Raw genomic sequence first — 26,067 nt, forward strand, 5'->3', positions numbered from 1 at the left:
TACCTAACATTGGAATTCCAAGGAATTAAAATATCTCTGAATTCAGAGACTGAACTGGAATTTGAATAGAAAATAAATGGAATTTACACAGAGAGAGAATTTAATTAAAATGGAATTTGTGGAATTGACCGCAACCCTGGTTAGGGTTAGGGTTAGAGTTAGGTGTGTGTACCTGATGTTCCCTGAAGCAGGAGTAGGACAGGGTGTCTGGCAGGGTTAGGGTTAGAGTTTAGGGTTAGAGTTAGAGTTTAGGGTTAGGGTTAGGTGTGAATACCTGATGTCCCCTGAAGCCATAGTAGGACAGGTAGTGTGAAATGAATTTCTTGCAAACTCCAAACCCAACAATGCAGTAATCAAAATCAATGTAGTACTAAAAACAACATAAAGTAGAAATCAAAATAAGAAATAAGAAGAACACGAGAATGTAAGAAGCTATATACAGGGTCAGTTAATACCATACTATATACAGGGTCAGTTAATACCATATTATATACAGGGTCAGTTAATACCATACTATATACAGGGTCAGTTAATACCATACTATATACAGGGTCAGTTAATAACATACTATATACAGGGTCAGTTAATACCATACTATATACAGGGTCAGTTAATACCATACTATATACAGGGTCAGTTAATACCATACTATATACAGGGTCAGTTAATACCATACTATATACAGGGTCAGTTAATACCATACTATATACAGGGTCAGTGCCAATACCATACTATATACAGGGTCAGTTAATACCATACTATATACAGGGTCAGTGCCAATACCATACTATATACAGGGTCAGTTAATACCATACTATATACAGGGTCAGTTAATACCATACTATATACAGGGTCAGTGCCAATACCATACTATATACAGGGTCAGTTAATACCATACTATATACAGGGTCAGTGCCAATACCATACTATATACAGGGTCAGTTAATACCATACTATATACAGGGTCAGTTAATACCATACTATATACAGGGTCAGTGCCAATACCATATTTACAATGTGCAGGGATACTAGAGTGATAGAAGTGTATACACTACATGGCCAACAGTATGTGGACACCCCTTCAAATGAGTGGATTCGTCTATTTCAGCCACACCCGTTTCTGACAGGTGTATACAGTCATGCAACGTACAGGCCGAGTACACAGTCATGCAGTCTCCTTAGAAAAACATTGGCAGAAGAATGGCCTGTACTGAAGAGCTCAGTGACATTCAACATGGCACCGTCATAGGATGCCACCTTTTCAACAAGTCAGTGTGTCAAATGTCTGCCCTGCTAGAGCTGCCCCGGTCAACTGTAAGGGCTGTTATTGTGAAGTGGACATTTCTAGGAGCTGCTATGGCTCAGCTGCGAAGTGGTGGGCCACAAAAGCTCACACAACGGGACCACCAAGTGCTGAAGTTCGAAAAAATTGTCTGTCCTCAGTTGCAACACTCACTATGCGTGAGTGTGTAGAGTCCTGTGAGTGTGTAGAGTCCTGTGAGTGTGTAGAGTCCTGTGAGTGTGAATAGGAATAAATACAAGGGTCAACTAGTCTTTGCAGCCATTCTGTTAGCTATTTAGCAGCCTTATGGCTGTTCTGGAGCCTGTTGGTGTCAGACTTGATTCACCGGTACCGCTTGCCATGAGGAAGCAGAGACATTCTGTAGCTTGGGTGGCTGGAGTCTTTAACAATTTTACGGGCCTTCCTTTCACACCGCCTGATTTAGAGGTCCTGGGTGGCAGAGAGCTCAGCCATGCGATCAAGGGCGGTGCTGTTGCCATACCAAGCAGTGATGAAGCCAGTCAAGATGCTCTCAATGGTGCAGCTGTAGAACTTTTTGAGAATTTGAGGGCCCATGCCAAACCTTTTCAACCTCCTGGGGGGGGAAGAGGTGCTGTCACGCCTTCTTCGCAATTGTGAGCATGTGAACCAAGTCCTTAGTGATGTGGACACCGAGGTCCTTGAAGCTCTCGACCCGCTCCACTGCAGCCCTGTCGATGTGGATGGGCTTGATTCCTGTAGTCCACAATCAGCTCCTTGGTCTTGCTGACGTTAAAGGAGAGGTTGTTGTCCCGGCATCACAGAGCCAGGTCTCTTGGTGCCCAGCCACCCTCATATCATGATGGTGTTGGAGTCGTGCGTGGCCACTCAGTCATGGGTGAACAGGGAGTACAGGAGGGGACTAAGCACACACCCCTGGGGAACCCCCGTATTGAGGGTTAGCGTGGCGGAGGTGATGTTGTCTACCCTCGCCACCTGGGGGCTGGCCCGTCAGGAAGTCCAGGATCCAGTCGCAGAGGGAGGTGTTCAGTCCCAGGGTCCTTAGCTTAGTGATGAGCTTGTAGGGGACAATGGTGTTGAATGCTGAGCTGTAGTCAATGAAGAGCATTCCAACAGTGTGGAGTGCAATTGAGATTACATTGTCTATGGTTCTGTTCGGGCGGTATGCAAATTGGAGTGGGTTTAGGGTGTATGGGATGATGGAGGGGATGTGTACCATGACCAGCCTTTCAAAGCACTTTGATTAAAGATATGAGTGCTGCAGGGTTGTGGTCATTGTGGCATGAAGCCTTAGAGTTCTTGTGAACAGGAATGATTGTAGTCACCTTTCCTGCAGTCGAATTATCAAATTGTTTTTCAAATACCGCTGAAATTCTGGTGTTTCTATGTCAAATGGTTTAGTTATATTTCAGTCTTCTGTGATGTATAGTAAAGTGTAATATTGGGATAAAAACTTTAAAATGAATACATTTCATCCCTATATCTGACAGGTCTTCTTTTTTTTAAGCCCATAACCATGTGTCTAAGGTGTATACGTTTGTTTCAAAGTCAATTTTTTAAAAGACTTTCAAGAAACACTCTGTGTGACTCTGATTTAGCCCACTGTAGTAAAATGTTTAAGATGTGGGGATACAGACTGGAACAAGGAGAGGTAGAACATTACTGTGAATGTGTGTGTGTGTGTGTGTGTGTGTGTGTGTGTGTGTGTGTGTGTGTGTGTGTGTGTGTGTGTGTGTGTGTGTGTGTGTGTGTGTGTGTGTGTGTGTGTGTGTGTGTGTGTGTGTGTGTGTGTGTGTGTGTGTGTGTGTGTGTGTGTGTGTGTGTGTGTGTGTGTGTGTGTGTGTGTGAGTAGGGGGGGTGTGTGTGTGTTTGGTGTGTGTACCTGTTGTCCCCTGAAGCCAGAGTAGGACAGGGTGTCTGGCAGGGTCACCAGTAGCTGGGCAGCATGGGCATCATCTCCATCCTCCTCTGGGGACAGAGGGTCTGAGGGCATGTTGGTGACGGTCACCTCCAACACCACAGACCTCTGGTCAGACAGAGAAAACACCGCCACCTCTTCATCATCCCTGCAATGAAGGGATTAAAAAGGAAATAGAAAAGAGGAATAAAGTGGTTAGACATAGGATCTCTGGTGAGACAGAGAGAACACCGTCACCTCATCGCCATCTCCGGAATGAGAGGGGCATGAGGCGGCAGGTAGCCTTGTAAATAAGAATGTGTTCTTAAATGACTTGCCTAGTTAAATAAATGATCAATAAAAAAAATGAGGAAATAGAAAAGAAGTGGTTCGATATGTGTGGCACACCAGGGGGTTTGATCTAAACCTTTACACAGATCAGACACAAGTGTGATACCTCAGTTTCAAGGGTGTTTATTTAAAACAATAAAGAAAAAGAACCAGGTCTCCTCCATGAGACGCCTTCTGGGCTCCGGGGAATGCTGTCTCCTCTGGGGTAGAACACAGAGGAGGTTCTACCGGACTGTAAGGATGTCTATCCGGTAGCAACCTCTCCCATGTGCTGCACTGCTGGTAGCTTTATGGGCCCTGTACGGCTGGTGAGCAATCAGCCCCAATTAGTCCTGGCCGGAGGACCCGTCGAGACCTGGAACGTTCAGTAGAGGAAGCTACCGCCCGTGATGTAGACTCCGTCTGTCACCAGGCCTCGACGAGTCGCCCCCTGGGGGCTTGTCCGCGGTACGCCACACATCCCCCTTAGCCCTGTTGGGCGGGGGGTGGTCGTCAGTGCGATGAATGTCTCCCTTCTCGATAGGGCATTCCTGTTCCCATGCTTTGCCGCTGATCTGTACACAACAGAAAAATAGAAGCGATGATGGGACAAGAACCACCTGGTGACACAATCGTTCGTGAACTTCCCCTGCCATTCAGACCAGGGAAGCATGGTCTGTGACCAGGGTGAAGTGGGTGCCAAACAGGCACTTCACTGCTAGACGCTCTTTCTCGACAATCAAGTACTTATTTTCTCTGGGTATCAGCTTCCATCTTATTTTCATGATGGGGTGTTCCTCCCCATTGTGTACCTGGGACAGGACAGCCCCTAGTCCCATGTCGCAGGCATCCGTCTGCACCAGCATCGGTACCTGGAAATCGGGCTTCATCAGAATCGGATGGGAGCGCAGGGCTTCCTTCAGGTGCTTTGGCCTCATCCAACCACCACTGTTCTCGGGAGGCGGGCCCTGGTCAGATCGTTAATGGTGGAGACTATAGCCGCAAAGTTGGGGATAAACCGACTATAATATCCCGCCCCCCCCAGGAAGGACATGACCTGTGTCTATCCCACCAGTCACAAACAGCCTGGACCTTCCTCTCCTGGGGCTTGACATTCCCCTGTCCAGTCAGTTACCCCAGGTACTCCACCTCCTCAAACATCAGCTTGCGTTTCTTGGGAGTCGCTGTCATCCCGGCTTGCTTGAGCGTGTCCAGTACCCAATCTTGGCTGTGGATGATGATATCATCCAAATAGGCCACTGCATACTGTTGATGGGGTCAGAGGACTCGGTCCATCATGCCCTGGAACGTGGGTCGAACTCCATGGAGATCGAACGGGAGGATCCACTATTGGTATGAGTAGTCCGGTGTCGAGAATGCCGTCTTCTCCCGGGAGGCGGCTGCCAAGGGTACCTGCCAATATCCCTTGCTCAGGTCCAGTGTGCTGATGTACAAAACAAACTGATGTTGTTTACCCCCCTGAAGTCATTGCAGAAACGCAGACTACCGTCCTGTTTGGGCACCAGCACGATGGGGCTGCCCCGTGGGACTCCTTGATGACTCCCATCCTCAGCATAGCCTCCACCTCCTGCTTCACGGCCTTCCTTCTGGCCTCTGGATCCGGTATGGCCTCTTTCGTACCGTTTCTCCGGGCAAGGTGCAGACGTGGTGTTCAATGAGGGTCGTTCGGCCCGGTTTCTCTGAAAACACAGCGGTGTTCCGATCGATGAAATATCGGAGGGTTTGTTTCTGGGCCGTTATAAGGTCCTTATTACTCAGGATCACCACTAGTCAATGTCCCAGGTTTCGACCACAACATGGCCAAAGCTGTCCTCACGTACCACCTCTTCAATAAGTTCACATGGTAAATCTGTTGGGGTTTCAGTCTCCCTGGCTCCCCTACACAGTAATTTACGGGTCCCAGCTTCTCTGTCACCTCGTACGGCCCATGCCATGTTACCAGGAACTTACTTTCTGTGGTGGGGATTAAAACTAGCACCTTGTCACCCACCTGGAACTCTCGGGGCTGGATCTCCCGACTGTAGACCTTGGCTTGAGTGCGCTGGGCCTTCACCATATGTTTCCTTACCACTGGCCATATGGCTGTCATCCACTCCCTCATTGTCGCTACGTGTTCCACCACCCTGCGAAAGGGGTTCAGCTGGGCTTCCCACACCTCCTTGGCAAGATCCAGTAGGCTGCAAGGTCTCCTCCTGTAAAGGAGTTCAAAAGGGGAAAACCCAGGGGATGCCTGGGGCACTTCTCGGATTGAGAACATTCGGTGGGGTAGTAGGTGCTCCCAGCTCTTCCCGTTCCGTTAAATGACCTTGCGCAGCATTTGTTTGAGTGTCTTGTTGAAGCATTTGACTAGCCCATCCGTCTGCGGGTGAAAGACAGAGATCCAGAGATCCAGAGAGCACACAATTCTTTCATTAGTTGGGACATGAACTCGATACATTCGTTAGTCAGGATCTCGTTTGTGATGCCCACCCGGCTGAAAAGGTGGAACAGCTCCCAGGCAATTTCCTTGGGGACATCCACCTGTAGGCGAATGGCCTTGGAATATCGGTTGGCATAATCTACTATTACCAGGATCTACCGGTGTCCTCGGGATGTTTTTACTAGGGGACCCATTATGTCCATGGTGATGCGTTCAAACGGCACTCCGATGATCGGTAGGGGAACCAGCGGGTTCCGGAACTGTGCTTTTGGGGCTGTGATTTGACACTCCGGGTAGCTGTGGCAATAGTCTTCCACGGCCCGCCTCATTCCGGGCCAGTGGAACCGGGGGGCGATCCGTTCCCGGGCCTTCTCTATTCACAGGTGCGCTCCCAACAAATGGGTGTGGGCCAGCTGAAGAACGGTTCCGACGTACCGGCGAGGCTGCAACAGAACCTCTCGAAGTTCCCCTTGTTCGTGCGACACCTGATACAAAAGATTATTTGGAAATGAGGGTATCGCCAGTCACTCACCCCCGGAAGAAGCTGGCCATCCACCGGCCACTGGGAGGTCCGGAACTATCCCCTCAGGGGGCTCAGGACAGGTGTCTCGGCAGGTCCCTCGAAATCGAGGAGGGGGGCCGTTGGGCTCCTCCTCTGGTTGTTCACCAGGTGAGGTTGGTTCCGGCACCCCCTCGGACATCGACTCCGGGTCCGTAGACACGAAGTTGGAAACCGCTTGCTTCCGGGTCGCGCAGGCGACTGTCCGTCCACACTCTCATCAGTCGCCGGCTTGTGCTCTTTTTCCCAGCTCGTGTCTCCACAGTGCAGTGAACAGTGGACCATCTCATCCCACGAGGAGGGGTACCGACAACTTAGGTACAGCACCACCACAATCAGGAAGCTCCCTTGTGGCGTCACAATGGTGGCCTGCTCAGTCGAATACCAATTTGTGTCGCCATGTACACATGAGATGGACATCTCCTCACCACGGTCGGTCGGCTGGGCCAGCATGCGCGCTTGTAGAGAGTGTTACCACACTCCTGGAATCCAACAGAGCGTGGGTGTCGTGACCGTCGACTTTCACCGGGACCATGGGTGATGGTGGTTCGATGGGCCCAACAGGAGGTGATGTAGTTTACTGCGTGGCCCTTCACGTCTCCGGGGCCCGCTGATGGAATCGACTTCTCTCGGCCCAGGCAATTCCATGCAAGGTGTCCCCGGGCTCTACACTCGAAACACCTCCTTTGGTTTTCATCCACCTGGGGTCATCTGCGGCGGGTCGACTCTCCCCCAGCTTTCTCTCCACGGGTCTGCTGTCCTTTAGCCAGGCTGACTGTCGGATTGGAGAGTACGGTGGTGGGGTTGTCGCTCCGTCCTCTCTGACGGCTCCCGGGCTCGGCCCTCGTCCCCTTCAGCAGGGCCTCTGTATTTTGGTGCATCCGGACAGGAGCGGGGCCAGCAGACTTACCCACTTTGCCTTGGGCCATCCTTCCCGGAGTGCTGTCCATTCGAACGTGCAGAGGTAGGTCTCGATGTCGTCATCCTCCATTAGCTTGATTAAAAACTGATTGGAATGTGATTCGGTCTGCGTTTCTCCTCACAGCTATAATATCCCGCCCCAGGAAGGACTGTGTCTATGACCGGGGAACGGGCCCGTCACGAACCGCTTGGACCTTCCTCTCCTGGGGTTTCTCCTTGCAGCTTCCTGACTTCCTCAAGCAGGCGGACATTCTGTAGATGCTGTTCTTCCAGCGTTTGTTCCTGAATGTCCTGTTGCGCTTTTTGGGCCCAAGAGAACTGAGCTATCAACTCGTCCATGCTGATACTGCAGAAACGTAAACCCTGGTCTGACCACGTTGTCAGATTGCTCGCATTCTCCACCACTCTCCACCAATGTCTTCTCCCCTTCGGAAGGAGAGGAGACATTCGGCCCATCATTTGCAAAGAAAGAGGGTGAAGCTCCTCATTGCAGTTCCGTTCCTCGTTCTAGAATCTCTTCATCTCTTCTCTTAACATGCATGGACCCAGAACTATCATGCAGCTGACCAATTATGCAAAACTTTAGTTCTGGGTTAACCGAGATTACTCTGATACTAATCTAGCAGACCTGATTCTTATAATAATTCAAAACAAATGATAGTCCCACTAAGCGCAAACCAGATGGGATGGCGTATCGCTTCAGAATGCTGTGGTAGCCATGCTGGTTAAGTGTGCCTTGAATTCTAAATAAATCACAGACAGTCAATAGCAAAGCACCCCCACACCATCACACCTCCTCCTCCATGCTTCTAGGTGGGAACCACACATGCAAAGATTGTCCGTTCACCTACTCTGCGTCTCACAAAGACACGGGGGTTGGAACCAAAAATGTCAAATTTGTACTCAAGGACAGATTTCCACTGGTCGAATGTCCATTCTGCGTGTTCCTTGGCCCAAGCAAGTCTCTTCTTCGTATTGGTGTCCTTTAGTAGTGGTTTCTTTGCAGCAATTCGACCATGAAGGCCTGAGTCACGCAGTCTCCTCTGAACAGTTGATGTGTAGATGTGTCTGTTACTTGAACTTGAGGCTGGTAACTCTAATGAACTTATCCTCTGCAGCAGAATTAACTCTGCGTCTTCCTTTCTTGTGTTGGTTCTCATGTGAGCCAGTTTCATCATAGTTTCATCATAGTTTCATCATAGTTTCATCATAGCACTTGGTTTTTGCGACTGCACTTGAAGAAACTTTCGAAGTTCTTGAGATTTTCCGTATTGACTGACCTTCATGTGTTAAAGTAATGACGGACTGTCGTTTCTCTTTGCTTATTTGAGCTGTTCTTGCCATAATATGGACTATTTTCTGTATACCAATCCTATCTTGTCACAACACAACTGATTGGCTCAAACGCATTAAGAAGGAAAGTAATTCCACAAACACCTTTTAATTGAAATGCATTCCAGACTACCTCACGAAGCTGGTTGAGAGAATGCCAAGAGTTTGCAAAGCTGTCAAAGGGTGGCTACTTTGAAGAATCTCAAATATAAAATATATTTGTTTAACATTTTTGTCATTACTACATGATTCCATATGTGTTATTTCATAGTTTTGATGTCTTCGCTATTATTCTACAATGTAGAAAATAGCAAAAATAAAGAAAAACCCTGGAATGAGTAGGTGTGTCCAAACTTTTGACTGGTGCTGTATAATGGTGTGTATAGAAGTTATTTTCGGATGTAGGTAATAATACAAGAAACTTTCTGGGCAAATAATATAAGAAATACCATACCATTAAAAAAAATGAAATAGTGCAAAGTTGTCTAGTAGCTAGAAACAGGGCGACCGTGTCTGTGGGCGCCATCTTGTCATCAAAGCTCTCCAGGGACAGTGTTGGGCAGCTCTGATATAGAGGAATGGTCAAATACAATGTAGAATGTAACAGCTATTAGAATTGCTCAACTCCTCTTCTCCGGGAGATGAGGAAATACAAAGAAGAAGTCATACTAACTTTGGCAGAGGGGTGAAGAGGTCAGAGGTGGGAGGTCGGGTTCCAAACTGGTAGGTCAACTGCAGGTTGCTCTGACAGATCTTATCATCGCCACATCCTTCCCTCAGGAAATTCACCTGCGACAGAGGAGACAGACATGTACACATTTAAAATCATAGAATTGACCTTAAATCTTTTTAAATGTCCAAATTATTTCACTTTGGGAAACTGGTTCCTCCACTGTGAAATAACAAAACCCTGTAGTATACCTGTATCACACAGGTATGTATTAATTAGGCATGTAACACGACCATCTCTCTTCAGGAAAATGCAGATCAGTATGCTCCCTGGTTCTGTTGTTATGGTACTGACCTCAGAGTGCAGGGTGTTGGAGGTGAAAACACTCAGTACAGGAGGTAAAGGTACTGACCTCAGAGTGCAGGGTGTTGGAGGAGGTGAAAACACTCAGTACAGGAGGTAAAGGTACTGACCTCAGAGTGCAGGGTGTTGGAGGAGGAAACACTCAGTACAGGAGGTAAAGGTACTGACCTCAGAGTGCAGGGTGTTGGAGGAGGAAACACTCAGTACAGGAGGTAAAGGTACTGACCTCAGCGTGCAGGGTGTTGGAGGAGGTGAAAACACTCAGTACAGGAGGTAAAGGTACTGACCTCAGAGTGCAGGGTGTTGGAGGAGGAAACACTCAGTACAGGAGGTAAAGGTACTGACCTCAGAGTGCAGGGTGTTGGAGGAGGAAACACTCAGTACAGGAGGTAAAGGTACTGACCTCAGAGTGCAGGGTGTTGGAGGTGAAAACACTCAGTACAGGAGGTAAAGGTACTGACCTCAGACTGCAGGGTGTTGGAGGTGGAGGAAACACTCAGTACAGGAGGTAAAGGTACTGACCTCAGAGTGCAGGGTGTTGGAGGTGGAAACACTCAGTACAGGAGGTAAAGGTACTGACCTCAGAGTGCAGGGTGTTGGAGGAGGAAACACTCAGTACAGGAGGTAAAGGTACTGACCTCAGAGTGCAGGGTGTTGGAGGAGGAAACACTCAGTACAGGAGGTAAAGGTACTGACCTCAGAGTGCAGGGTGTTGGAGGAGGAAACACTCAGTACAGGAGGTAAAGGTACTGACCTCAGAGTGCAGGGTGATGGAGGAGGAAACACTCAGTACAGGAGGTAAAGGTACTGATCTCAGAGTGCAGGGTGTTGGAGGAGGAAACACTCAGTACAGGAGGTAAAGGTACTGACCTCAGAGTGCAGGGTGATGGAGGTGAAAACACTCAGTACAGGAGGTAAAGGTACTGACCTCAGAGTGCAGGGTGATGGAGGTGAAAACACTCAGTACAGGAGGTAAAGGTACTGACCTCAGAGTGCAGGGTGATGGAGGTGGAAACACTCAGTACAGGAGGTAAAGGTACTGACCTCAGAGTGCAGGGTGATGGAGGTGGAGGAAACACTCAGTACAGGAGGTAAAGGTACTGACCTCAGTGTGCAGGGTGATGGAGGAGGAGGAAACACTCAGTACAGGAGGTAAAGGTACTGACCTCAGAGTGTAGGGTGATGGAGGAGGAAACACTCAGTACAGGAGGTAAAGGTACTGACCTCAGAGTGCAGGGTGATGGAGGTGAAAACACTCAGTACAGGAGGTAAAGGTACTGACCTCAGAGTGCAGGGTGATGGAGGTGAAAACACTCAGTACAGGAGGTAAAGGTACTGACCTCAGAGTGCAGGGTGATGGAGGTGGAAACACTCAGTACAGGAGGTAAAGGTACTGACCTCAGAGTGCAGGGTGATGGAGGTGGAGGAAACACTCAGTACAGGAGGTAAAGGTACTGACCTCAGTGTGCAGGGTGATGGAGGAGGAGGAAACACTCAGTACAGGAGGTAAAGGTACTGACCTCAGAGTGTAGGGTGATGGAGGAGGAAACACTCAGTACAGGAGGTAAAGGTACTGATCTCAGAGTGCAGGGTGTTGGAGGAGGAAACACTCAGTACAGGAGGTAAAGGTACTGACCTCAGAGTGCAGGGTGATGGAGGTGAAAACACTCAGTACAGGAGGTAAAGGTACTGACCTCAGAGTGCAGGGTGATGGAGGTGAAAACACTCAGTACAGGAGGTAAAGGTACTGACCTCAGAGTGCAGGGTGATGGAGGTGGAAACACTCAGTACAGGAGGTAAAGGTACTGACCTCAGAGTGCAGGGTGATGGAGGTGGAGGAAACACTCAGTACAGGAGGTAAAGGTACTGACCTCAGTGTGCAGGGTGATGGAGGAGGAGGAAACACTCAGTACAGGAGGTAAAGGTACTGACCTCAGAGTGTAGGGTGATGGAGGAGGAAACACTCAGTACAGGAGGTAAAGGTACTGACCTCAGAGTGTAGGGTGATGGAGGAGGAAACACTCAGTACAGGAGGTAAAGGTACTGACCTCAGAGTGTAGGGTGTTGGAGGAGGAAACACTCAGTACAGGAGGTAGCGTGTCTCGTTCCTCTGGGTTAGTGTCTGAAGAGAACATGGGGGGTCTGATGGTGTGGGTGATGGCCAGAGAGATGGGACGCAGCTTATCACGGATATTCTCCTGTATGGGAAAGAATTCAATAATTACTCAACAAGATTCAAATTATATGGAAGTCATATGATATTGGAGTTATAATATCATAAGGAAATAATATTTGTTTTCGTTCAACTTTTAAGACAATTATTAAATTGTTCAATTATGCCAGTTTAGCTAAATAAAGCACAACTTAAATACTTTTTCTACCCAGGGTTGTAACACAGTGCAACTGCATGTACTGGGTGATAGAGAGCACTGGCAGAACTGAACACTTGTAGTTGTAATCTCTAACACCTCCCGTTCGTGTTCAGATGAAATGATTGTGTCATGTTGTACTGTACGTGTAGTTGGAAGGTGGCGCTCTGGCAGGCGGGATGGCGTTGACCTTTCAGCTCCACCTCGTCAGTGTGTGTGTACTCCGCCGCCTGTGCACTGCGACCCAGGAAGCTAACGCGGTGGGGCAGGCCGAGCTTCCTGCGCTCGGTGTCAGCCTCGATGAGTAGGACCAGGGCTAGTGGGAGGGAGGGAGGCAGGAATGAAGGAATGGGAGGAAAGGAAGGAAGGAATGAAAGAAGGAAAGAGAATCAGAGAAAACCCAGCACACTACAACACACCAGAGATAAGCTACTGGACATATTACCACGCTATTTTACACAGCTGGACATTTTACCACACTATTTTACACAGCTGGACATATTACCACACTATTTTACACAGCTGGACATATTACCACAATATTTTACACAGCTGGACATATTACCACACTATTTTACACAGCTGGACATATTACCACACTATTTTACACAGCTGGACATATTACCACGCTATTTTACACAGCTGGACATATTACCACACTATTTTACACAGCTAGACATATTACCACGCTATTTTACACAGCTGGACATATTACCACACTATTTTACACAGCTGGACATATTACCACACTATTTTACACAGCTAGACATATTACCACGCTATTTTACACAGCTGGACATATTACCACACTATTTTACACAGCTGGACATATTACCACACTATTTTACACAGCTGGACATATTACCACACTATTTTACACAGCTAGACATATTACCACGCTATTTTACACAGCTGGACATATTACCACACTATTTTACACAGCTGGACATTTTACCACACTATTTTACACAGCTGGACATATTACCACGCTATTTTACACAGCTGGACATATTACCACGCTATTTTACACAGCTGGACATATTACCACACTATTTTACACAGCTGGACATTTTACCACACTATTTTACACAGCTGGACATATTACCACACTATTTTACACAGCTGGACATATTACCACACTATTTTACACAGCTAGACATATTACCACGCTATTTTACACAGCTGGACATATTACCACACTATTTTACACAGCTGGACATATTACCACGCTATTTTACACAGCTAGACATATTACCACGCTATTTTACACAGCTGGACATATTACCACACTATTTTACACAGCTGGACATATTACCACACTATTTTACACAGCTGGACATATTACCACACTATTTTACACAGCTAGACATATTACCACGCTATTTTACACAGCTGGACATATTACCACACTATTTTACACAGCTGGACATTTTACCACACTATTTTACACAGCTGGACATATTACCACGCTATTTTACACAGCTGGACATATTACCACGCTATTTTACACAGCTGGACATATTACCACACTATTTTACACAGCTGGACATTTTACCACACTATTTTACACAGCTGGACATATTACCACACTATTTTACACAGCTGGACATATTACCACACTATTTTACACAGCTGGACATTTTACCACACTATTTTACACAGCTGGACATATTACCACACTATTTTACACAGCTAGACATATTACCACGCTATTTTACACAGCTGGACATATTACCACACTATTTTACACAGCTGGACATATTACCACACTATTTTACACAGCTGGACATTTTACCACACTATTTTACACAGCTGGACATATTACCACACTATTTTACACAGCTGGACATATTACCACACTATTTTACACAGCTGGACATTTTACCACACTATTTTACACAGCTGGACATATTACCACACTATTTTACACAGCTGGACATATTACCACACTATTTTACACAGCTGGACATTTTACCACACTATTTTACACAGCTGGACATATTACCAGACTATTTTACACAGCTGGACATATTACCACACTATTTTACACAGCTGGACATTTTACCACACTATTTTACACAGCTGGACATATTACCACGCTATTTTACACAGCTGGACATTTTACCACACTATTTTACACAGCTGGACATATTACCACGCTATTTTACACAGCTGGACATATTACCACACTATTTTACACAGCTGGACATATTACCACGCTATTTTACACAGCTGGACATATTACCACGCTATTTTAAACAGCTGGACATATTACCACACTATTTTACACAGCTGGACATATTACCACGCTATTTTACACAGCTGGACATATTACCACACTATTTTACACAGCTGGACATATTACCACGCTATTTTACACAGCTGGACATATTACCACGCTATTTTACACAGCTGGACATATTACCACGCTATTTTACACAGCTGGACATATTACCACACTATTTTACACAGCTGGACATTTTACCACGCTATTTTACACAGCTGGACATATTACCACACTATTTTACACAGCTGGACATATTACCACGCTATTTTACACAGCTGGACATATTACCACACTATTTTACACAGCTGGACATATTACCACACTATTTTACACAGCTGGACATATTACCACGCTATTTTACACAGCTGGACATATTACCACGCTATTTTACACAGCTGGACATATTACCACACTATTTTACACAGCTGGACATATTACCACGCTATTTTACACAGCTGGACATATTACCACACTATTTTACACAGCTGGACATTTTACCACGCTATTTTACACAGCTGGACATATTACCACACTATTTTACACAGCTGGACATATTACCACGCTATTTTACACAGCTGGACATATTACCACACTATTTTACACAGCTGGACATATTACCACACTATTTTACACAGCTGGACATATTACCACGCTATTTTACACAGCTGGACATATTACCACGCTATTTTACACAGCTGGACATATTACCACACTATTTTACACAGCTGGACATATTACCACGCTATTTTACACAGCTGGACATATTACCACACTATTTTACACAGCTGGACATATTACCACACTATTTTACACAGCTGGACATATTACCACACTATTTTACACAGCTGGACATATTACCACACTATTTTACACAGCTGGACATATTACCACACTATTTTACACAGCTTGACATATTACCATGCTATTTTACACAGCTGGACATATTACCATGCTATTTTACACAGCTGGACATATTACCACACTATTTTACACAGCTGGACATATTACCACACTATTTTACACAGCTGGACATATTACCACACTATTTTACACAGCTGGACATATTACCACGCTATTTTACACAGCTGGACATATTACCACTCTATTTTACACAGCTGGACATATTACCACACTATTTTACACAGCTGGACATATTACCACACTATTTTACACAGCTGGACATATTACCACACTATTTTACACAGCTGGACATATTACCACACTATTTTACACAGCTGGACATATTACCACACTATTTTACACAGCTGGACATATTACCATGCTATTTTACACAGCTGGACATATTACCACGCTATTTTACACAGCTGGACATATTACCACGCTATTTTAAACAGCTGGACATATTACCACACTATTTTACACAGCTGGACATATTACCACACTATTTTACACAGCTGGACATATTACCATGCTATTTTACACAGCTGGACATATTACCACACTATTTTACACAGCTGGACATATTACCACACTATTTTACACAGCTGGACATATTACCACGCTATTTTAAACAGCTGGACATATTACCACACTATTTTACACAGCTGGACATATTACCACATTATTTTACACAGCTGGACATATTACCACGCTATTTTAAACAGCTGGACATATTACCACACTATTTTACACAGCTGGACATATTACCACATTATTTTACACAGCTGGACATATTACCACGCTATTTTACACAGCTGGACATATTACCACGCTATTTTACACAGCTGGACATATTACCACGCTATTTTACACAGCTGGACATATTACCACACTATTTTACACAGCTGGACATTTTACCACACTATTTTACACAGCTGGACATATTACCACATTATTTTACACAGCTGGACATATTACCACACTATTTTACACAGCTGGACATATTACCACACTATTTTACACAGCTGGACATATTACCACGCTATTTTAAACAGCTGGACATATTACCAGACTATTTTACACAGCTGGACATATTACCACACTATTTTACACAGCTGGACATATTACCACATTATTTTAAACAGCTAGACATATTACCACACTATTTTACACAGCTAGACATATTACCACACTATTTTACACAGCTGGACATATTACCACATTATTTTACACAGCTGGACATATTACCAAGCTATTTTACACAGCTGGACATATTACCACGCTATTTTACACAGCTGGACATATTACCACACTATTTTACACAGCTGGACATATTACCACGCTATTTTACACAGCTAGACATATTACCACACTATTTTACACAGCTGGACATATTACCACACTATTTTACACATCTGGACATATTACCACGCTATTTTACACAGCTGGACATATTACCATGCTATTTTACACAGCTGGACATATTACCACGCTATTTTACACAGCTGGACATATTACCACACTATTTTACACAGCTGGACATATTACCACGCTATTTTACACAGCTAGACATATTACCACACTATTTTACACAGCTAGACATATTACCACACTATTTTACACAGCTGGACATATTACCACACTATTTAACACAGCTGGACATATTACCATGCTATTTTACACAGCTGGACATATTACCACGCTATTTTACACAGCTGGACATATTACCACACTATTTTACACAGCTGGACATATTACCACGCTATTTTACACAGCTAGACATATTACCACACTATTTTACACAGCTGGACATATTACCACACTATTTTACACATCTGGACATATTACCACGCTATTTTACACAGCTGGACATATTACCATGCTATTTTACACAGCTGGACATATTACCACGCTATTTTACACAGCTCGACATATTACCACACTATTTTACACAGCTGGACATATTACCACGCTATTTTACACAGCTAGACATATTACCACACTATTTTACACAGCTAGACATATTACCACACTATTTTACACAGCTGGACATATTACCACACTATTTAACACAGCTGGACATATTACCATGCTATTTTACACAGCTGGACATATTACCACGCTATTTTACACAGCTGGACATATTACCACACTATTTAACACAGCTGGACATATTACCACACTATTTAACACAGCTGGACATATTACCACACTATTTTACACAGCTGGACATATTACCACACTATTTTACACAGCTGGACATATTACCATGCTATTTTACACAGCTGGACATATTACCACACTATTTTACACAGCTGGACATATTACCACACTATTTTACACAGCTGGACATATTACCACGCTATTTTAAACAGCTGGACATATTACCACACTATTTTACACAGCTGGACATATTACCACATTATTTTACACAGCTGGACATATTACCACGCTATTTTAAACAGCTGGACATATTACCACACTATTTTACACAGCTGGACATATTACCACATTATTTTACACAGCTGGACATATTACCACGCTATTTTAAACAGCTGGACATATTACCACACTATTTTACACAGCTGGACATATTACCACATTATTTTACACAGCTGGACATATTACCACGCTATTTTACACAGCTGGACATATTACCACGCTATTTTACACAGCTGGACATATTACCACGCTATTTTACACAGCTGGACATATTACCACACTATTTTACACAGCTGGACATTTTACCATGCTATTTTACACAGCTGGACATATTACCACATTATTTTACACAGCTGGACATATTACCACACTATTTTACACAGCTGGACATATTACCACACTATTTTACACAGCTGGACATATTACCACGCTATTTTAAACAGCTGGACATATTACCAGACTATTTTACACAGCTGGACATATTACCACATTATTTTACACAGCTGGACATATTACCACATTATTTTAAACAGCTAGACATATTACCAGACTATTTTACACAGATGGACATATTACCACACTATTTTACACAGCTGGACATATTACCACATTATTTTAAACAGCTAGACATATTACCACACTATTTTACACAGCTGGACATATTACCACACTATTTTACACAGCTGGACATATTACCACATTATTTTACACAGCTGGACATATTACCAAGCTATTTTACACAGCTGGACATATTACCACGCTATTTTACACAGCTGGACATATTACCACACTATTTTACACAGCTGGACATATTACCACGCTATTTTACACAGCTAGACATATTACCACACTATTTTACACAGCTGGACATATTACCACACTATTTTACACATCTGGACATATTACCACGCTATTTTACACAGCTGGACATATTACCATGCTATTTTACACAGCTGGACATATTACCACGCTATTTTACACAGCTGGACATATTACCACACTATTTTACACAGCTGGACATATTACCACGCTATTTTACACAGCTAGACATATTACCACACTATTTTACACAGCTAGACATATTACCACACTATTTTACACAGCTGGACATATTACCACACTATTTAACACAGCTGGACATATTACCATGCTATTTTACACAGCTGGACATATTACCACGCTATTTTACACAGCTGGACATATTACCACACTATTTAACACAGCTGGACATATTACCACACTATTTAACACAGCTGGACATATTACCACACTATTTAACACAGCTGGACATATTACCACACTATTTTACACAGCTGGACATATTACCACACTATTTTACACAGCTGGACATATTACCACGCTATTTTACACAGCTGGACATTTTACCACACTATTTTACACAGCTGGACATATTACCACACTATTTTACACAGCTGGACATATTACCACGCTATTTTACACAGCTGGACATATTACCACACTATTTTACACAGCTGGACATATTACCACACTATTTTACACATCTGGACATATTACCACGCTATTTTACACAGCTGGACATATTACCATGCTATTTTACACAGCTGGACATATTACCACGCTATTTTACACAGCTGGACATATTACCACACTATTTTACACAGCTGGACATATTACCACGCTATTTTACACAGCTAGACATATTACCACACTATTTTACACAGCTGGACATATTACCACACTATTTTACACAGCTGGACATATTACCACACTATTTTACACAGCTGGACATATTACCACACTATTTTACACAGCTGGACATATTACCACACTATTTTACACAGCTGGACATATTACCACACTATTTTACACAGCTGGACATATTACCACACTATTTTACACAGCTGGACATATTACCACACTATTTTACACAGCTGGACATATTACCACACTATTTTACACAGCTGGACATATTACCACGCTATTTTACAGAGCTGGACATATTACCACACTATTTTACACAGCTGAACATATTACCATGCTATTTTACACAGCTGGACATATTACCACGCTATTTTACACAGCTGGACATATTACCACACTATTTTACACAGCTGGACATATTACCACGCTATTTTACACAGCTGGACATATTACCACACTATTTTACACAGCTGGACATATTACCATGCTATTTTACACAGCTGGACATTTTACCACAGTATTTTACACAGCTGGACATATTACCACGCTATTTTACACAGCTGGACATATTACCACACTATTTTACACAGCTGGACATATTACCACGCTATTTTACACAGCTGGACATATTACCACACTATTTTACACAGCTTGACATATTACCACGCTATTTTACACAGCTGGACATATTACCACACTATTTTACACAGCTGGACATATTACCACGCTATTTTACACAGCTAGACATATTACCACACTATTTTACACAGCTAGACATATTACCACACTATTTTACACAGCTGGACATATTACCATGCTATTTTACACAGCTAGACATATTACCACACTATTTTACACAGCTAGACATATTACCAGACAGATAAACCAACTGGTATTAAACAGAGATGTGTACAGTATAGTAACTCACTGATGTCTGGTGAGTAGGTCTCTGGATAAGCAGTATAGGTGAAGCAGGCTTTAACCTCCACACTGACAACAGAGAATAAAGTTAGCGAACAACAACCTGTCAACAGCAGAAGCACACTACCAGACGTGGCAGTGAAGGTTGAAATGAATGTCATTTGCGACACCTACCACACTCCATCTCTCCCCTTACAGTTGTGTTGCTCCAAGTCAATATACTGCTGAGGTTCGATGGACACGTCCCGGGTCACGTGAATGACCGGGCGAGACCTGTACAGAACCAGCTTATCACCGAGAGAGCCTACTGCCAGGTCAGGGTACAGGTTCCCATCGATGTCCAGACCTCCTGAGATGGAGTAGCCGAACCTCTTCACCCCCTCGTCCACTCCATCCAGGATCTGTGAGGGGCAACATGAAGGTCACGTGTGTTAACTTGTATAATCAAGTGCAACTTTAAACCTGTAATTATTATTCAGATAGTCCCACACACCTGCAATTAGGGTGTGATGTTATCAGTCAGTAAACTTAATTGAACTTGAATCACATCGTTGTTATCGAGACTTAACGATATGACCACCATGAAGTTTGCGACACCGGAGTCGAGGCTTTGATTCTGATATGATGAGACACCATTTACTTCGAAAGTTTCCCATTTGTAGCCCTTTCCTACAGTCAAATTATCAAATCACCCTCTATTGGCCTCATGGGTGGAATGTTATTCATATTTTTCAGAATTTCAGAATTAATAAAACGTTAAAAAAATCTGGTGTTTCTATGTCAAATGGGTTTGTTATATTTCAGTCTTCTGTGATGTATAGTCAAGTCTAATATTGGGATACAAATGAATACATTTCATCTCTATAAGCCCATTACCATGTGTCTAAGGTGTATACGTTTGTTTGAAGGAAGATTTGTTCAAGACTACCAAGAAACACTGTGTTACCCTGATGTATTCCACTGTAGTAAAAGGGTAACAATATACACATGGCAATCATAAACACTGAAATACACGGATATTGCTATTATACAAATGGTAATTTCACAGTATCATATTAAATATAGTATATCATATGTACACTGACTATAAAAAACATTAACGTTCCATGACATAGACTGACCAGGTGAATCCAGGTGAAAGCTATGATCCCTTATTGATATCACTTGTTAAATCCACTTCAATCAGTTTAGATGAATGGGAGGAGACAGGTCATATTAGGATTTCTAATCATTGAGACAATTGAGACATGGATTGTGTATGTGTGTGCCATTCTGAGGGTGAATGGGCAAGACAAAAAGATGTAAGTGCATTTGAACGGGGTATGGTAGTAGGTGCCAGGTGCACCGGTTTGCGTCAAGAACTGCAACGCTGCTGGGTTTTTCACGCTCAACAGTTTCCCATGTGTATCAGGAATGGTCCTCCACCCAAAGCACATCCAGCCGACTTGACAAGTTGGGGAAACATTGGAGTCAACATGGGCCAGCATCCCTGTGGAACGCTTTCAACACCTTGTAGAGTCCATGTCTCCAACGAATGGAGGCTGTTCTGAGGGCAAAATCAGGGGAGGTGCAACTCAATACATTCAGTGACGAGCAACAAGCTTTCTAAAGGCTCTTCCTACCTGTGCAGGCTTGGTGTCGATGCCTGAGGACAAGCCTCGGTAGATGAACACTTTGCCATCTCCATCGAACGGAGCCCCCACAGCGATGTCTGGACGGAGAGAGACAGAAACACATTGCATATAAACTCGACCCTAAGGACAATAGGAATGCGTGCCAAATGGCACCCTATTCCCTATGTAGTGCACTACTTTTGTCAAGAGCCCTGGTAAAAGTAGTGCACTACAAAGGGAATAGGGTGCCATTTGGGACGCGACCCAGTGACTCAAGCCCTTCAAATCAGTGGATTGTAAAGTGAATGTTGTTTAAATAAACTTTTGATTTGATTTGATCCAGTCCTTCCTCACCGTCATATCCGTCCCTGTCCAAGTCTCCCACATTGTTGACGGTCAATCCAAACATGGAGTCATAGGTTCCATTGAGCCTGATTGGCTGAGCATACTCCCAGTTACCGAATGGGTTGAGGAAGATGTACACAGCACCTCCGATCTCTGCTTTTCGGTCAAAGTAGTTAGGAGCTCCCACTATCAGGTCTGTCCAGCTGGGGGGAGAGAACAGGGAAGGAGGGAGAAAAGGGAGGGAGGGAGGTTCAGAAAGAGCTCGACAGAATCTTGGGTGGAAACAAGAAGATGATGGCTACAAATATAAACATATAATTATTTATATATTATATAAATATAAACATCTGTAACTGAAATAAACGTTTTCCAAGGTTCTTTAGAAATCCTGGTCAGAGTATTCCCAGTTATAGGATTCCATCCTTTCCGACCTAATTCCGGAAAACTTCCATCTGGAATTTTCGGGAAATGTGGAACCTTACTCTGCCATCACTGTTGAGTCATGGCCACAGAGTACCTGTCTATACATTCCCATACACTACTATCAATAGTATCAGCAGCAGAGATATGCATTAGTTCTCACCCGTCACTGTTGAGATCAGCCGTAGCCACAGAGTACCCAAAGGAAGAAGCCAGCTCCTCTCCCCACAGGATGTGCTGTGGCACCAGGCGGTACATGTTATCTTTACGCAACAGCACCACCGCTCCCGTGTGATTGGCTCTCGGAGCCCCCGCCACGAAGGTCAGTTCACCACGACTCATTATGCCTTTAGCAGAGTCCACTGAGAAGCCTGGAGCAAGGCATCATGGGATAACAGTTAGTAACAGTAGTTGTGTGTGTGTGTGTGTGTGTGTGTGTGTGTGTGTGTGTGTGTGTGTGTGTGTGTGTGTGTGTGTGTGTGTGTGTGTGTGTGTGTGTGTGTGTGTGTGTGTGTGTGTGTGTGTGTGTGTGTGTGTGTGTGTGTGTGTGTGTGTGTGTGTGTGTGGAGGTGGGCATTGTTTGTCTTCTACAGAGGTAAAGACTAGTTCTGTGTGTGTGGCAAGAAGTGAAACAGAAGATTCCTAGTGTTACTGTAGTGCAGCAGTTGTTCCTGCTCAGGAAGCATGTAAACAGAGCATTCATCTTACTTGAATGGGATTTCCCTCAGGGTGTGTTGTGTGTAGGGATGTGAGGGGTGTGTCTGCAGTGGTATAGTGAAATAGTGAAAGAGGAGGGAATTGAACGTGCATGTGGTGTGACATGAGCATGTGTGGAAAAATATTAGATACAAATCAAATAATTTATATCACAATGACAAAAAAAGAATGCTATTTTCCAACATGCGGGGTGTCAGAGGAGGGATTGGCAGGGAGTCTTGTTTTAGTCCAGGGTCAACATTCAGGCAGAAGCATCTCATAGACAAACACAGAGACAGACAAATACTATTTTTTATTAAAGAGTGACAGACAAATACTGTGCTAAAGCATCCTCTAGACAAACATCCAGAGAGACAAACAGAGACGAACACAGAGAAGTTCAGGGCGACAGGTGTGGAATGACCAAAAGGTTGGCTGAACTACTGTAGGATGCTGGTTGTAAGACTTAGTCTGGTCAAATAATTAACCAGCTTGAGAATCATAACTAGTTAATAAATTCGCCTTGAGAGAACAGGTAACCTAGTGGTTAAGAGCGTTAGGCCAGTAATTGAACGGTTGCCGGTTCAAATCCCAAAGCTGATTAGGTTAAAAAATCTGTTGATGTGCTCTTGAGCAAGGGACTTACTAGTTGCTCTGGATAAGAGTGTCTGCTAAAGGACCAACTATGTAGACTTTGACCTCATTAGTTGTTCAGCAGACAGTTGTTCAGTAGCTTTTCTGTTTTGATGCATTTTGTAGAAGCTCCAAGGCAACAGGTGTGGAATTCTGCTGTCTGACTCACTGTAGAACAAGTAACTAATAGAGCTGTGTCCCTTTAAGATGAATGCTACAGTTAGAGTTGATATCTACCCAAAATAACGGAGGCCTTTACTATTACAAAGAAGTCTGATGCTCTCTGTCTTTTACATAAAGAAGTCTGATGCTCTCTGTCTTTTACATAAATAAGTCTGATCCTCTCTGTCTTTTACATAAAGAAGTCTGATCCTTTCTGTCTTTTACATAAAGAAGTCTGATCATCTCTGTCTTTTACATAAATAAGTCTGATCCTCTCCTGTCTTTTACATAAATAAGTCTGATCCTCTCCTGTCTTTTACATAAAGAAGTCTGATCCTCTCTGTCTTTTACATAAATAAGTCTGATCCTCTCTGTCTTTTACATAAATAAGTCTGATCCTCTCTGTCTTTTACATAAATAAGTCTGATCCTCTCCTGTCTTTTACATAAATAAGTCTGATCCTCTCTGTCTTTTACATAAAGAAGTCTGATCCTCTCTGTCTTTTACATAAATAAGTCTGATCCTTTCTGTCTTTTACATAAAGCAGTCTGATCCTCTCCTGTCTTTTACATAAATAAGTCTGATCCTTTCTGTCTTTTACATAAAGAAGTCTGATCCTCTCTGTCTTTTACATAAATAAGTCTGATCCTCTCTGTCTTTTACATAAAGAAGTCGGATCCTCTCTGTATTTTATATAAAGAAGTCTGATCCTCTCTGTCTTTTACATAAAGAAGTCGGATCCTCTCCTGTCTTTTACATAAATAAGTCTGATCCTCTCTGTCTTTTACATAAAGAAGTCGGATCATCTCTGTCTTTTACATAAAGAAGTCGGATCCTCTCTGTATTTTATATAAAGAAGTCTGATCCTCTCTGTCTTTTACATAAAGAAGTCGGATCCTCTCCTGTCTTTTACATAAATAAGTCTGATCCTCTCTGTCTTTTACATAAAGAAGTCGGATCCTCTCTGTATTTTATATAAAGAAGTCTGATCCTCTCTGTCTTTTACATAAAGAAGTCGGATCCTCTCCTGTCTTTTACATAAATAAGTCTGATCCTCTCCTGTCTTTTACATAAAGAAGTCGGATCATCTCTGTCTTTTACATAAAGAAGTCGGATCCTCTCTGTCTTTTATATAAAGAAGTCCAATCTGCTCCGTAAAGCTATAAAGGGAAGGGAGGCTTTATCCTGCAACCTTTTTTAAACCGAATGGGGCCCACCAGGTTTCGGGAATGGGGCCCACCAGGTTTCGGGAATGGAGCCCTCCAGGTTTCGGGAATGGAGCCCTCCAGGTTTCGGGAATGGGGCCCACCATGTTTCGGGAATGGGGCCCAACAGGTTTCGGGAATGGGGCCCACCATGTTTCGGGAATGGGGCCCTCCATGTTTCGGGAATGGGGCCCTCCAGGTTTCGGGAATGGGGCCCTCCAGGTTTCGGGAATGGGGCCCACCATGTTTCGGGAATGGGGCCCTCCAGGTTTCGGGAATGGGGCCCAACAGGTTTCGGTAATGGGGCCCCTGCAAACAGTTGTGTTGTGCAGCTGTCTACAGTGCGGGCCCTCGTGGTTGTAAGACTTATGTGAGGTATAAATGGATCTAAATATATTGTAGCTACTTTACTGATCTCTGATCAGTAGTTCTCAGTGGGACTTTCTGCCAACGGAAAATCGTGTGAGACAAATTGTAAAATTGAAACATTTCATTTTTCATTGGCAGTATTTATTTTGGCAGTTACTGTGGAAAAACTGGGCCTGACTCATCAGTGGACTACGCTGGGTTCTCTATCCAACAGTAATCAGATTTAAT

At 43.9% G+C, this 26,067-nt stretch overlaps 1 protein-coding gene across 4 annotated transcripts in view; it reads right to left on the minus strand.

Annotated features, from left to right (window-relative positions):
• The window catches only part of LOC139536327 (integrin alpha-7-like), an 82,587-nt gene that overhangs the window by 18,954 nt on the left and 37,566 nt on the right, over nucleotides 1-26,067 (minus strand). For all 4 annotated transcript variants that reach the window (XM_071336771.1, XM_071336770.1, XM_071336773.1 and 1 more), the window contains exons 5-13: nucleotides 22,938-23,145; nucleotides 22,364-22,557; nucleotides 22,019-22,107; nucleotides 20,571-20,797; nucleotides 20,404-20,465; nucleotides 12,310-12,479; nucleotides 11,843-11,992; nucleotides 9,435-9,550; nucleotides 3,165-3,348 (exon numbers count right to left, since the gene is read on the minus strand). In XM_071336771.1, the coding sequence (XP_071192872.1) occupies nucleotides 3,165-3,348; nucleotides 9,435-9,550; nucleotides 11,843-11,992; nucleotides 12,310-12,479; nucleotides 20,404-20,465; nucleotides 20,571-20,797; nucleotides 22,019-22,107; nucleotides 22,364-22,557; nucleotides 22,938-23,145 (1,400 nt within the window). The remainder of the gene's footprint in view (nucleotides 1-3,164; nucleotides 3,349-9,434; nucleotides 9,551-11,842; nucleotides 11,993-12,309; nucleotides 12,480-20,403; nucleotides 20,466-20,570; nucleotides 20,798-22,018; nucleotides 22,108-22,363; nucleotides 22,558-22,937; nucleotides 23,146-26,067) is intronic.

Source organism: Salvelinus alpinus, chromosome 12 (assembly GCF_045679555.1).
Source record: "Salvelinus alpinus chromosome 12, SLU_Salpinus.1, whole genome shotgun sequence".
NCBI classification, from domain to species: domain Eukaryota; kingdom Metazoa; phylum Chordata; class Actinopteri; order Salmoniformes; family Salmonidae; genus Salvelinus; species Salvelinus alpinus.